This window comes from Pinus tabuliformis, chromosome 2_1 (genome assembly GCF_031772625.1).
Source record: "Pinus tabuliformis cultivar Carrire ecotype Pingquan chromosome 2_1, CPIR1, whole genome shotgun sequence".
NCBI classification, from domain to species: Eukaryota; Viridiplantae; Streptophyta; class Pinopsida; order Pinales; family Pinaceae; genus Pinus; species Pinus tabuliformis.
Window position 1 is genome coordinate 552,144,911 of NC_142299.1, and position 14,265 is coordinate 552,159,175.

The window sequence follows — 14,265 nt, forward strand, 5'->3', positions numbered from 1 at the left end:
CACAGAAGGTAAAATTTCGTTTTCCTTGCAACCTTCCTCTTCTACATTCCTGGTCTGCAGGACTTCTTGAGTGGATAAATTTTGTTTTACAAGGCTGAGATTATTCATGACATTACAAGCATACCTAATCAGGAAATGATCTGGACCCTCCTCTTTGGTGACAGCTCCATTTTGTTGGAAGATTTGCTACCCTGTCAAAATTGTAGGCACTGACCTAGACTATCATTAGTTGTATCAATGGGTGACTGTAAAACTCCATCCGCTGCCTCAGGAAACTCATCACTTCCTCTGCCCAACAGCACCATTGACATTGTTGACATCAACAGTGCCACCAGCTGCATATGTATCATTGTTTTCTGCATCCTCTGTCTTGCTCTTTTACACATCTTCCATTGATTTAACATTTAGTTTTGGCTGCATTATTTCTTTGGAATGCCTCACTCCCGGCTGTTGTATTTCATGGCCTAAGTCTATCCTAAGCGCAACACCACATTTTCCGTTATCATGGTCATAATTGTCACTTGCCAGATTATGGTTTCAACTTTGTCATCGTCATCTTGCCAATGGTTAAAAACCATGTCTTTAGTGGATGGTGCATTTAAGAAGTGATCAATACTATTTTTCTCAAACTCTGAGTACAAAATCTTTTCCATTCGCATTTCCTCAATGAGATCAGGGGTATCCTCACAATTGCCATCCGGGCTGTTGTCCAAAGGTACAATGGTCCACCTTTATCAATCTTCAAGTACAATGGCTACAAATAGGATCCATTCCTGATGCCAATCCAAACAGAATTTATTGAAAAGAAGATTGTAGTGACTATTATGTCATTGATTCCCATAAAGCTTTGGATTTTGGGGAAAATCTGTGTAAAGGCTAGATTTAAGGGATCATTTATCTTTTTCCTCTTATTTCTTTATTTTGCCAGTGTTTGAACCTTCCTGTTAGTTCAGATACAAGAATTAGAAATTTACCATATGTGTTTTTATCAGATTTTTTTATTGATTTTGAAGACATAGGAATTAGAAAATAGGAACTAGTTGAACATTGTCTGTATTTTTACTGATCATTTTAAACATCTTAAAGATTTTGCTGTAACTTAATCTGATCGGAATCAATCAACTTACGGCCGCCTCGCACAGGCACTATAATCGACCTCGAAGTGCTTTGCACGGTGTCGTGCCGATTTTTCTGTGATGTATGCCTTTAATTATATGTACTCTGGAATGGCTATTAACCTTCTAATTTCTGTTAACATCATGTGTTGTTTATGCTACATATGTTTAAGAACACCACTGAAACTTATAATTCATGTCTACTTGTTTAACATGAATTTATTGTTATTTGTTTTTCAGGTTTTTGAAGTGTAAAAAATGGTGCAAAAGTGGCATTTATGCATTGAAGTGTCTTGCTTTCCAAATCCAGGTCGAGCAGTTATTAAATTCATCCTTTACAATATGGCAACAAATCATTTATTTTATGGAAAGAGAGAAGTGCCTGGAATGACGACAAACAATGAGGCATATTACATTGCCCTTGTTGAAGGGTTAAAAGAGGCAAAACAACATGATGTCAATGATATTGAAGTCTTCACCAACTCGGAGTTGATATGTAATCAGATGAAAGGCATCTATCGGGTTCGAAAGGACAATTTAAAACCTCTTCATAAGGAAGCACTAAATTGGAGTTTTCAATTTCAACATTTTACCATCAATCACTCTGCAGATATTGAAAAGATGTCCACTGATATAATGTCCAGGGCATTTTTAAGAACATATGTAGATGCCAAATATGACATAGGATCACCATCCACTGCAACAGAAATCATTGATCACCATCAATATAAATCCCCATTGTGTGAATGGGTTGTTGTTATCATTTTTCTGGGGTCTATCATAGCATGGTTCTTTCACTAAAGAAGAACCTATTATTCCCCAACATGCAATCATTACAGTTTTTTGTATGGGAGACAAATTAATGGACAAATGTAATATATTCCATGTACATGGACAAATGTATTTTGACAAAAGTAACTGGTTCATGATTTTCTGATTATCATCAATAAATTATGTTGTTGGAGAGATATTGATATGCTATGTGATTTGTTAGTTGGTTGTTGATCAGTGATGAAAGGTTTCTTTACGTATGTGTCCTCCTCATCCATTAGATAATAGATAGTTGTCTTTACCTTGGTGGAGATGGTGCCTACCGTCGGCTATGCATACATAGCAGATTTGATGATTTCCTCCTGTGGAGCTGTTTGGGAGATCTCTTGCCTTTCAATTGTGAAAAATGCTTGCCATATCGATATGATAAAAGGAATGTCCATTTTCCCACTTGTTCATGGTAGTGATTTTAATCCCCAAGCCATGCTAGAACTTGGACCAGTCAAGAAGAGTGCAGGGTGTGCATTTTAACCTACGCCCTCTCAACTGAAAATCACATTCAACAATTTGGAGAAGGGGCTCCTATCTTGAGATTTGATTTGATCACAAACTTGTTTTTGTTGACTATGCTAGCCAAAATTTTACCTGAACAGGGCTATACACTTGTTCAGTTTGTATCCAACTATAACATATGGTAGTAGAATAGATTGCCCAGCTTGGATCGGTAGCAAACCCCAACAATCGGCAGTCTTTACCTTGGTGGAGATGGTGCCTACCGTAGGATATGTATAGACAGTAAATTGGATGATTTCCTCTTGTGGAGCTGTTTGGGAGATCTCTTGCCTTTCAATTGTGAAAAGTGCTTGCCATTTCGACATGATAAAAGGAATGTCCATTATGCCACTTGCTCATCGTAGTGATTTTATATTCAATCATATCTGCAGATTGCAGAGAATCCCCAAGCCATGCTAGAACATGGACCAGTGAAGAAGAGTGTAAGGTGTGCATTTTAATCCAGGTCCTCTCAGCTGAAATTCACATTCAACAATTTGGAGAAGGAAATCCTATCTTACCAGCTAACCACCCCTCCCTCCTCACAAAAAAAAAATGAACCTAGACATGGACCAGCCTATTATAGTCTTAACCTTGGTGGACTAGCACCATTTCCAGTAACACCAAGGAGCCTCCCCTGCTGCCCCAGACTAGTGGTGGGAGAGGAATTGGAGGAGAGTTGTTGGATCTCAACTTGCCTGCTTCTACTGATGCTGAGGAGGATGACAATTGTAAGTTTGCTAATGATGCAGTGGGGTTTTCTCACATGGCTTCTGCTGCTACTGATGTTGTTGATGCTGCTGAAGCTCATAGCAAAATCAGCCTTCCTTTCTTTCAATCATGGTGGACAGACCATCACGATCCCGTGCCGCGCCCCGGACTGTTTCTGTACAATAGCCTCACTCATTTGTCTCGCAGCAGCGAAGACGAAGCAGATAGTAAGCTAGGGATCAAGATTGGGAAGCTAGGGAACAAAATTGGGTCTGGGATGGTAGAAGAGCAGGACTTCCACAACAGGGTTCAATCGTGGTTGAAATTGTGAGCTACATGTAGAGATAGGGATTAAGAAAATTTGTCATTGTTTGATTCTTTTTACAGTCTTTCATCCTACTGTACACTTAAAGGGATTAAAGAAATGCTTTCATTAAATGTGCTCCCATGGAGAATTGCTTCTTTGCTATATTATTTCTGTGCAGCATTTATCAAAGTAAACGGATGAATAACAGTAGGAACGATATGCATTTTCTTTCTCTGAATCTCAGATGGCTACCTAATAAGCAAACTTCCCGTACCAAGCATGGATGCTCACATCTAGTTACATCTGATGTCTAGTCAACCTTTTGTCTTCTCACCCTACAGTCTCTAATCCCTTCAATTTAAGTTTCACTCTCTGATACCTTCAAATTCAATACCTTCAAATTTAACACTTTGCAACCGATTACGAACCAATTCAGAGAGAGTAAGCTGAAATTGACATATAGGAAAAAGCATTCTTGCGCCTTTATAAAAATTTATCATTATGAACAGTTGTCCGAATAGACTGAAGAATGAAGTGCATTATGAAAAATTTCGCTGCGGTTTCCTGTAAAAAGCAATTTTTCCCCTTTATAAATAATTGTTATAAAGATCATAAATTTTCAATTGCATCTGATCGTGAGAATCAAATCAAATAGAATTGACTTGGCAGCAGGAAACTAGGTCATTGCATTATCGTAATGAGCTTATTTATCAACATAGCTCCCTGTCCCTAACGATTTCTGGGCCAGTAGCCTGATTGAAAATTCATGTGAATGTTTATTTACGATTTTATGTTGTGGATGGCTAATAATGGCAGAGTTTAACATCTTTAAAAAAACAGGTAACAAAGTTGACAGTGAGTGCACACTCTCCAACAACCTGGAAACACTCCCCTAGATTCCACTTCCCATGTGAATTTTAATGTGGATGACATGACGCAGAGTTTACAATATTAAAAAAAACTCCTCAGAGTATGTTAACTTTTAGCAACATAGTTCTCTGTTCTTAAAATAGCTCTTTCTCAACTTTTATCAGCATAGGTCCTAGTTCTCAAAGGATTTTTAGGCCGGGAGTATCAACATACCTCTCTGTTCTTAAACCAGCTCTTTCTCAACTTTTATCAATATAGCTCTTCGTTCTAAAGAATTCTTAGGCTAGGAGTCTGTTTTACAGTGAGATAACTTGTTCAGAAGGCTTTCTTTTGATGTGGATGAATGTGGATGCCTAATAAAGGGCAGAGCTTAAAATATTTTTAAAAATGCGATGACAGAGCTTCCACAGGCTCCCAAGGCACTGTCGTGATTATAACACACTCCAAAACTTAGAAACACTGATTAGACTATATCAACGTAGTTCTCTGTTCTTAAACTACTTCTTCTTATTAAAAGATTTCTCAATTTTCATTAATATAACTCTTCGTTCTTATAGGTGTTTTAGGCCAGGCCCTGTTTTACAAATGGTTGATGTGGAGCCTCCAAGTTACAGTTACAAAGCTCTCTGTTCAGGATTTTTAGGCTTGCCATTTGATTTACAAATTGCTGATGTTGGTGGTCCCTAGTAATTCGATTTACAATGTCTAATGTTTGATTGATTTACAATGTGTAATGTTTGATACAGTGTCTAATATTTGATTGATTTACAATGCCCAACATTTGATTTAGAATGTCTCTGGTAAGCCTTCCAAATCACTATGAAAATATGGGTGATGTCTAATAACCTTGGAATTTTAAGGAGTTTCATTTTGGCACTGAGCCTATCTGAAGATCGAAAGTTCTTTGTTCTGAAAAGCATGTCATTAAGTGTAGTGTGTTTTGCAAGTGGTGGATGTGGACCTAAAGCTCTTTTGTTCTTAAAAGGAATTCTACGATGGTATTCTGATTTACAAGTAGCAGATGTGGACTTTCCAAGCTACAGTGAGAAAGCTTTCTTTTTAAGATTTCTAGGCTACTAGTTTGATTTACAATTGGCTTATGTCACCATCCCAGTCACAGTGAAAATATGGGTCATGCATGATTGTAGTATTAGCTTGGCCTTAAGCTGAAGTGAGATTAAACATCAAATAGCAGAGCTTGCACGGGATGCACTTTTGCACTTTTGGAACAACTTGGAAACGCACAAACAGTGTCCAGTGCCAGGCTTCATACAATCCTCAACTCTTTATTCAGTAAATCCTGTTGGAAGCCCATGATACACACAAGGTCTACTACTGCAACCCTTGCAACCTTAATTCACCATATTATTTTTTTAATGGAAAAGTAGTACAAGAACTTGTGTATGCAGTGGCACTGTCAGAGAACAGAGGACCTACCACTATTCTAGGTTTTTGATGAGTGAATGATAACGAGCACTGTCACAGTTACAGTTAGCCACAGAGGGAAAATAAAAGGCAATCATTACGTACTGAGTTAGGCAAATAAAGTTCTATGGCTGCTGCTTACCTGGGTGGTCACTTTGGACATATTTGTTTTGGCAGAGTGAGCAGAGCAGGCACTTCACTTGCAGCTGATTAGTGTTTGAACATAGCTCTTGCTTTTCAACCTCAGGATTATCCATCCCCCTTTTATTTTAATTCATACATTATTATCAACTGTAACAACACAGCACATGATGATTACTGTTTCATGATCAAGTTCACACCTGAATCAAAGAAAATTGTAGGGTTCTTAATGATGCCATCTATCCTTTCACTTCACTTTTAGGTTTTAGTTATTTTCCAACTTTTAAACCTTAAACTTTGAACATTTAGTTATTTCAAACCTTTAAACCTTAACCTTTGATGTTTGAAAATTATTTATTATTAGTTAATATAAATTTATTAAACATAAGAAACAAAAAAAAACCAAAATAAATACTAACTGTGAAGAAGGAATTCTAACTTCCAAAAAAAGTTAAACGCTATCATTTACATAACCACCCAATGGACCGTAATAACCAACCACTAACAAATCTATCATCCAAACTCTGAATACAACGCTAACATTATCATAACCATTGGATTTTGTCAAACTTATCATAGCTATCAGAATGATCCAGCCATCAGAATAATACCAAAACTATCATATCTTTCAGAATGATGACGAAACCACCGACAGATAGTGGGTACTAGCCTTTTTGGTTAAGGCTTGTCATTCCACATGCCTTTGTCCTTAACCTACTCCTTTTTCACTGTGACTGCATCATGTACTAGCTGAAGTTATGTTTGCATACAGTATATGCATATTGATGACACCTAGTGCTCAGAATAAGACATAATTGTCATCCTCACTGTTATCTATTTTATCTCAATTTTCTTTACAGTATATGCTTCTTTCTTAAATATGAACACCATAAATAAAATCAGATTTGTTTTGATCATATAACAGATCTAACATTTGAGAATATATTTGAAGAACAATTTAGATTGATGTCAAAAACAATAATTCATTCCCAAATTGTGGTGTGTATACATCATTGTTACAGCTTAGTCTGTAGTATTAGACCAATTACGTGAGAAAATACAGAAACATTGCAATAAAAAGAACCGACAATTGAATTTGTTGAACAATTACAGAGCCATGTGAATTAACTTGACATTCCATGTCAAAGTTCAAAATTTCATGAAACTTCAGGAGAGTAGTGGCATATAATTGAACTTTTACTTTTGCATTGATGAGAGCTCAAACATTCCTCGGTGCTCATCAGGCACCCATATTTTTAAAATTGCACTGATGAAGGCTCAAACTTTCCTCAAATTTTGCAGGCACCCATGTTCTCAATGTACCTAGAGCCTTCTGAAACAACACAACATTCCATGTCAAAACACAAAGTTTCATGAACTTTCAGAGAACAGATTATGAAAAAGGTATTTTTATAACAACATAACAATGGAAAAACATAAATATACTTATCATATGATAAAGGGCCACCTGACGACGCCATAATAACCTAGCTTATCTATTATTTGTGCATACCTCATTGATTCCCACTAGAGTTGAAGTCCTTCTGTAGATGATCAGTCATGGTTGAAGATGATGCTTCTCCACTTATTCTATAGTTACCTAGAAAAATGTCAAACGTTATCGCAAAGAAATTTTCTAGAGCATCAAGGTATATGTGCACACACAATGAAAGAGTGTCAAATGTACCTGGCATGGAAAGTAAGGTTGGATGGTCTTGCATCTCCCTTTGGTCTTGGGTTATCACCATGGTTGGGGATTGTTGCATTGCTGTAAAAATAAACATACAACATGTTAAAGAATAGTGATGATTAAATACTTAAATCTAAAATCATGACTCTATTCAACACATGAAACTAACCTGGAACCATAGAGACGGCATTATTTGATCGATGACGTCCTCGCTTATTGAGGTATCGAAACTCAAATGGTTCATATTCTGATGGATCAACATTTAAATCAATTTCCAAACCATTGTTTTTTCTGCTGCTTCTTCTTTTCTTTGTGGGGCTAAGGAAACTCTTCTTCCTCTTCAAAGATGGATCAAGAGATTCCAATCCAGGTGTGAAGTCAAAATCAGTAACGTGCAAATTATTGGCTTCATCCAACATTTTTTCAAGCATATCAGTCAATTGGATTGTCTTTGCCAAAGTAGTAGGAGGGTTATCTAAAATGAGATGGGTATAGCTAAACAACTTCTCCCTTGCCAAATGAAGTGCCTCGGCATCTGCGTCAACTTCATTTGTGGCCATAAGAGTAGCATCGACATCTTCATCATGGTTTTGAGGCTCTATATTGATCTCAGGTGGGTCATTGCATATGTTATCCTCTGCATGCTGATGAAGCAATGGATTTGAATTATCCGATTGGAAATACAACCAATTAACCTTTATGGCATGCTTGCAAATGTTTCCACGGATAGACCATGGACATTCACACGTTATAAAATCCTTACGATACCAGGTGACAAGGTATTTTTTATCTCGATCTGTCTGACTTCTCACCCAATAAGCATGTGTTATGTTCTCATGAGGACAACAATCAGTATCCATAATTTTTCTTGCTCGTTCCACTGATGATTCTAGCTGCTTTTCTCTCTTGTAGTTGTTTAGGAATCCTTCTTCTTTTAAGATTTCCTTGAACCGATAACAAGGTTCAACTGTTGTTAGTAGCATATGCAATAACCAATCCATCCTCCGGGCACATTTTTTCCTTCTATCAGATAGAAATGTTGTTTTTAGGTAACAATGGTATGACTCAACAGCATTATTGGTCTCCTGATTTGCATGAGGAAACTCCCGACAACCTTTCACCCACATACCTAATTGCAAATAGAACGATGTCAGTCTCACTCTATCACCTTTATAAAAGAAAAAAATACATATAATATGAAAAAAATGTTTACTTACGAATCTTATCTCCAGTGACCCAATTCTTGTTGAAATAGTCTAAGAACTTCTCTTCATCTGCAAACTTGATAAAAAATTGATTGATTGCATCTTCCACTTCATAATTGAGAGTGTGTTTCATGATGAAACCTAACTCACTGAACATCTCTTTGGCTTTTATGGAACTAGTGGCCAATCGATTGACATTTTTCAACCAAGCCCTCCGTACATGCCAAACGCATAAGATCACATCGCAACCTCTGATCCTCCTGCCATATTCAATGCATTTTAGTGTGATATTTTTAGAAAAAATGCATGTTTGGTTATATCATGACAATGTTAAAGTTACCTCAAGGCATTGATTTCAGCCAGTGCATCATCAACCATGAAAGCATTGACTTTCCAATCAGGACGGGTTTGGAAACACTTGCGCATGAGCTGCTCCAGCCATATTGCAATATCATCTGATGTGTTTCGTGATGCCACGACCCATGCAACAGGCACCCCGCTTTGTTGTTCATCAAATACCACGAGTGTATACAATTGATACTGTCATTTTCAACATTACATAAATTCAAATACAAGTTATTAATCATTTTGAATGGATACAACTTAAATAAATATATTCAATAAATCATTGGCATCTGACTTACCCCATATTTGTTTGTGTTAAATGTTGAATCCATGGCTATTAAGCTATTGTGCGATAGCTTGACCATTGTCTCCAACATCCACTTTGTTTGAATCCCTATTATAAAAGGGACCTCCACACCATTGGGCTTTTGGTAAAAGAAAAAATCTTCCCGATGCTTTTGATACCAAAGGTTTACACTCATTTCATCCTTTTTGTGAAGTTGATAATTTCCCTTCGCCAACCTATTATAAATGTTTACAATATCTTTCCTGCATAAGAAGAAATCTCTATCTCGAGTTGCCACATCGATGTCAACATGTCTCTTAACGTGGGTTCTATACACTACATCAATAGGCACTCCCAAAAAGAAACAACTCTCTACATATGCAACAATGTCCCTCGAAAGCCTTGGCCTAAGCAAGGCCCTGGTCTCACCTGAAGTGTCACATTGACCATGACAAGCCCAACCTTCCCCATCTACATGTTCATACATATTGAAAGTTAATATTGCTCTATCAGGAATTTCATGCATAACTTTCACAATAAAGTGGCATTGGCAACCCCTCTTCTGCACAAATGAAGTCCTTCGTTTAGCTGAAAGATTTCCTCTTTTGTCCTCTGGGCCAAATGAACAATAATAGCTAAACCAAAAATTTAAATTGTTAGTACATACAAAGAAAGATAACCGTGGTTTCAAAAGATCTAAACAATATATATTTTAAATACTCACATATCATATTGCAATGCAGCAGTAGATCTTTCTTTTGGTTTACCCTTTATTTTTCGTACGAAATTACATGGAGCAATAGGATTTTCTTCCTCTCCTTTTATAAAGTCAGCAACCCGTCGTAACGGGATTACAGCAACACGATCAATACCATTGTTTTTTGTATTTATTTCTGTCCAAACCAAGTCTTTATTAGAGAAAGTCATTTTTCCTTTGAGGTCTTGCACCTCAAGATCCATGATATATTGCCATTTCTTTCGCTTGCCCATTTTGAACTAATCTGGTCAAAGAATATGCAAGGACATCAAAACCAAAATTTCGATCTTAGCAAGTTATTCAACATATATATATATATATAACCTCTTTTATGCTTTTTTTGAGGTCTAAAATATCAATCACTCAATGATGACAAAAACAAATAGCACAAAAGGATGCAAAAAATTTGGGATGCAAGCATTTCCTTTAAGATGTTGCTTTTTGCCTCATTCATTTTCAACAAGGCATTCCTTAAAGGAAAGATTCCTTTGACAACATGAACAGATGCAAAGATTTAGTTACAAAACCGTTTTTTCTGCTTACCTAACTCTGAAGCAAAAAAACATAACATAAATATTAAGCAAATGTGAAACAGCAACTCCCGTCTACCAATTTTCAAATATTAAGCAAATGTGAAACAGCAGGTCATACTATAACACAGAGACAGAGGAGAAGCGTGGTCTGCAATGAAATTGAAGCTTCCCACCGAAATATTCACGCGAAATTGTTTGAACAACAGAGTGTATGTTTCTCTATTTGAAGGCTGTGCTCTTCTTCTGCCACAAAAATCCTTACATGGCTGTCAGTGAGCCGTCGGTTGCACAATTATTTTTGTTTTATAATATTCAGTTTTCTACCGCCTGCTCACATGTCACAAGAACTTCAAGTAAATTGCTTCCTCTCCTATTTCTATGCTATGAATGGTTATTTTAATTCACTCGGCTTTTTTATGGAAAAACTCATGAGATCCCCATTCTTGGAATATCTGCATGGAGAGTGGTTCAATCGCCAGCTACAGTAACGGCTGGTAACCCTGAGGGATTTTACCAAATTTTGAACCTGTGACCTATGGCCCCTCTGTTGGCAATATGCCTGTAGGACTATTTTCATGCCTGTGGATGGTTCAACAGATTGATCTAACCTTTGGGATTAATTAACTAGGTGTTGTTAAAATATTGTAGTTTAATTGAAGTTCTGCAGTAAAGGAATGCTTCATAAAAATAATCTAGGGGTATTTCAGCTGATTCCCTAATCAATCGTAATTTCTAAAAGTTTTGCGAGCTAAACTAGAGTGTCACACACAGTCACTTAATTCCAGTGGAAACTCTGCATCATCATGCTCCAATGCAAAACATGTAGTGTGTGCAGGGTGTACATATTGTTTATGGCTGATCTATATTTATAAGTGTACAAGCCGTTATGCCCCCTATTATATCCTGCACAAACTCATGCTTGAAGCTCCAGTGAGCTTCATTTTCAAATCTCCCATATGCAATTGTGCCTGCAAATGCATTTATATGTAGTTCACTATTTGGGCCATTCTTGAGTATGTTCAACTTTACATCACTGATTTGAAACCAATCAATCTACAGATATCAGTGCTTCATCTCGTTACTGCAGTCTGCCACCTTCATCCTTACTTGAGTTCATTTGTTTGCTTTCTGTGATGTCATATCTTCTATAGCATTTGGACTTCTCGTTGTGGCAGCGTTAGTTTTAAATGGCACTCAACAATAGTAGAAAAAAGGCTATGGAATATGCATAAATCTTGTGGTGGCTAATTCCCACGGTTCCCAGGGTTTTTTAGTCTGTTGTACACATTTCTCGAAAGGAGAAATGCAAATGAGAGATGGCTGATTATCTTTGATCTTTAACGAGTACGAAATTGATCTGAATTTCTAATTTGAAAATTTAGATGATAAAGCATAAAAAACAAGGGTATTCTTATGAAGAGGTGGATAGGAGACTTAGCTCATGGCTGGATGCTAATATGCCTTTGAATGAAACTTGTTGGGTAAATTTCCTCTTGGGTATCATAGATCTCCACTCATCAAAGAGTCTTTAAAAAAATTGTACTATTGATTTAGTGTTTTATTTCAAACCAATGTTTACACCATTTTCTAGGTCCTCAATCTCTGCAGATGGTAGTATAATTCCGCTCCTTAGTTGTTGTTGGACATAGTCAATTTTTATCTCACTTTCTCAGCTTTAATGTTCTTGTTGACTAAAGGGTACGAGAATTTTCGCTAAGGTTATGACTATTTTGCTGCAGGTGAAGCGTTTAATGCATCTTATTCGTCAATACAATACACCCTTGCAGAAGTACATGGCTTTGATGGATCTTGAGGTATTCTTTTTCTAGAACATTACTTTTCTTAAGTACTATCAAGTGATCTGACCATCCTTTGTTCAAGGGATGGTACAACACAGCTCCATACAAGAGTGCTGTATTTGGAATTATTTTATATGGTTAAACGTAAATTTATTCCCCTTTTTCCCATATGTTTTCTTTACAATTCCCTACTTTTGTTTTAGCTTCTTATGCATACCCTACCATTGTAAAGAAGCATCTGTGCGATCAACTTATACTAGCCTGCAAAGTAACATTATGCATCTCTGGGCAGGAGAGGAACGAAAGGTTATTTTACAAGCTCATGATTGATCATGTCGAAGAGTTGCTTCCTATAGTCTATACACCCACAGTGGGAGAAGCTTGCCAAAAATATGGAACTATTTTTAGGCGTCCACAGGGTCTTTACATAAGCTTAAAAGAAAAGTATGTATATTTCTATCATCTTTATTTTCCTTTCTCACTAACCAGGTCCACCTGACCATATATTCATGAATTCTATATCCAATACATTATTTACTGTTTTTTCTTTCCAATTTATCTTTGAAGTGTGCACACAATGGTATTTGGGGCTCCATCACTATTATCGAATTGTCCGTATTGCTTTTGGATTATAGCTGTGTTGGGTGGGCCTCTCCATATTGCTTTTGGATTATGGCTGTGGTCCAACACAGCTTTATTCCAAAATCAATGTGGACAGCCCCATCACTTTTTTAGGAGTGTGCTTCTAAGTAAAGTACTTTATCAGTCTACAATCAGATTTCAAAGTGCAAGTTCCTGTGCTGTTCTATTAACATCTCTCCTCTTTCTGGGATGCACATTGGTAAAGTGTCTTGAAACAAGTTTCTCTGAAATGTGTGGGTGCTGCCATGTATTTGTGGGATGACATGCATATGATGAATTCCTTGTGTGCAGGTAAAGTAAAACAACCGGGAGTGAGGCATTCCAAAGAAATAATGCAGCCAAAACTAAAGGTTAAATCAATGGAAGATGTGTAAAAGAGCAAGACAGAGGATGCAAAAAACAATGATACATATGCAGCTGGTGGCACTGTTGATGTCAACAATGTCAATGGTGCTGTTGGGCAGAGGAAGTGATGAGTTTCCTGAGGCAGCGGATGGAGTTTTACAGTCACCCATTGATACAACTGATGATAGTCTAGGTCAGTGCCTACAATTTTGACAGGGTAGAAAATCTTCCAACAAAATGGAGCTGTCACCAAAGAGGAGGGTCCAGATCATTTCCTGATTAGGTATGCTTGTAATGTCATGAATAATCTCAGCCTTGTAAAACAAAATTTATCCACTCAAGAAGTCCTGCAGACCAGGAATGTAGAAGAGGAAGGTTGCAAGGAAAACGAAATTTTACCTTCTGTGAAATGGACATTAACTATGTCAACTTGCAGTGTTTCTCAGAGTCAAAAGAAACTTTTGAAAGGGATGATAAGCAGATAAAAATGCATGGCTGGACTGTATGTCAATTGTGTAAATTTAGGCACTGTAAACAGAAGTATGGTCTGGACAATATGACAGGAAAAATGCCACTGGTTGATGGTAAATATTTTATGCAAAGGTTCCTTTCAAACCTTGGCCCACACCGAGCTGCACAAACATGTCTCAGTATGACTGGTGGGCTATCTTTCAAGCTTATTTTCAGCCCAGCACCAAAGAAGAAGCCAACCAGCAGGCATCAAAATTTTTACATTCTTCTGTTTTGGGAGATGAAGACCATGGATAAAGA

General features: G+C 37.1%; 3 protein-coding genes across 3 annotated transcripts; 1 reads left to right on the forward strand and 2 right to left on the reverse strand.

Moving 5' to 3' along the window:
• Positions 1 to 6,934: 6,934 nt before the first annotated feature.
• On the reverse strand, positions 6,935 to 9,022 carry LOC149201556 (uncharacterized). The gene is made up of 5 exons (XM_089399769.1): positions 8,800 to 9,022; positions 7,752 to 8,711; positions 7,580 to 7,660; positions 7,406 to 7,492; positions 6,935 to 7,225 (listed from the first exon to the last, which is right to left on the reverse strand). Exons 1-4 carry the CDS (start codon positions 8,942 to 8,944, stop codon positions 7,407 to 7,409), a joined length of 1,272 nt encoding a protein of 423 aa, XP_089255895.1. The 5' UTR covers positions 8,945 to 9,022; the 3' UTR covers positions 6,935 to 7,225; position 7,406.
• Positions 9,023 to 9,209: 187 nt separating this feature from the next.
• Positions 9,210 to 10,448, reverse strand: LOC149201557 (uncharacterized). Its single transcript, XM_089399770.1, has 2 exons — positions 10,143 to 10,448; positions 9,210 to 10,053 (listed from the first exon to the last, which is right to left on the reverse strand). The coding sequence occupies exons 1-2, from the start codon at positions 10,406 to 10,408 to the stop codon at positions 9,405 to 9,407; spliced, it is 915 nt and encodes a 304-aa protein (XP_089255896.1). The 5' UTR covers positions 10,409 to 10,448; the 3' UTR covers positions 9,210 to 9,404.
• A 581-nt stretch (positions 10,449 to 11,029) lies between these two features.
• LOC149201558 (NADP-dependent malic enzyme-like) lies at positions 11,030 to 13,021 on the forward strand. The gene is made up of 3 exons (XM_089399772.1): positions 11,030 to 11,061; positions 12,448 to 12,522; positions 12,800 to 13,021. Exons 1-3 carry the CDS (start codon positions 11,044 to 11,046, stop codon positions 13,004 to 13,006), a joined length of 300 nt encoding a protein of 99 aa, XP_089255898.1. The 5' UTR covers positions 11,030 to 11,043; the 3' UTR covers positions 13,007 to 13,021.
• Positions 13,022 to 14,265: the final 1,244 nt, after the last annotated feature.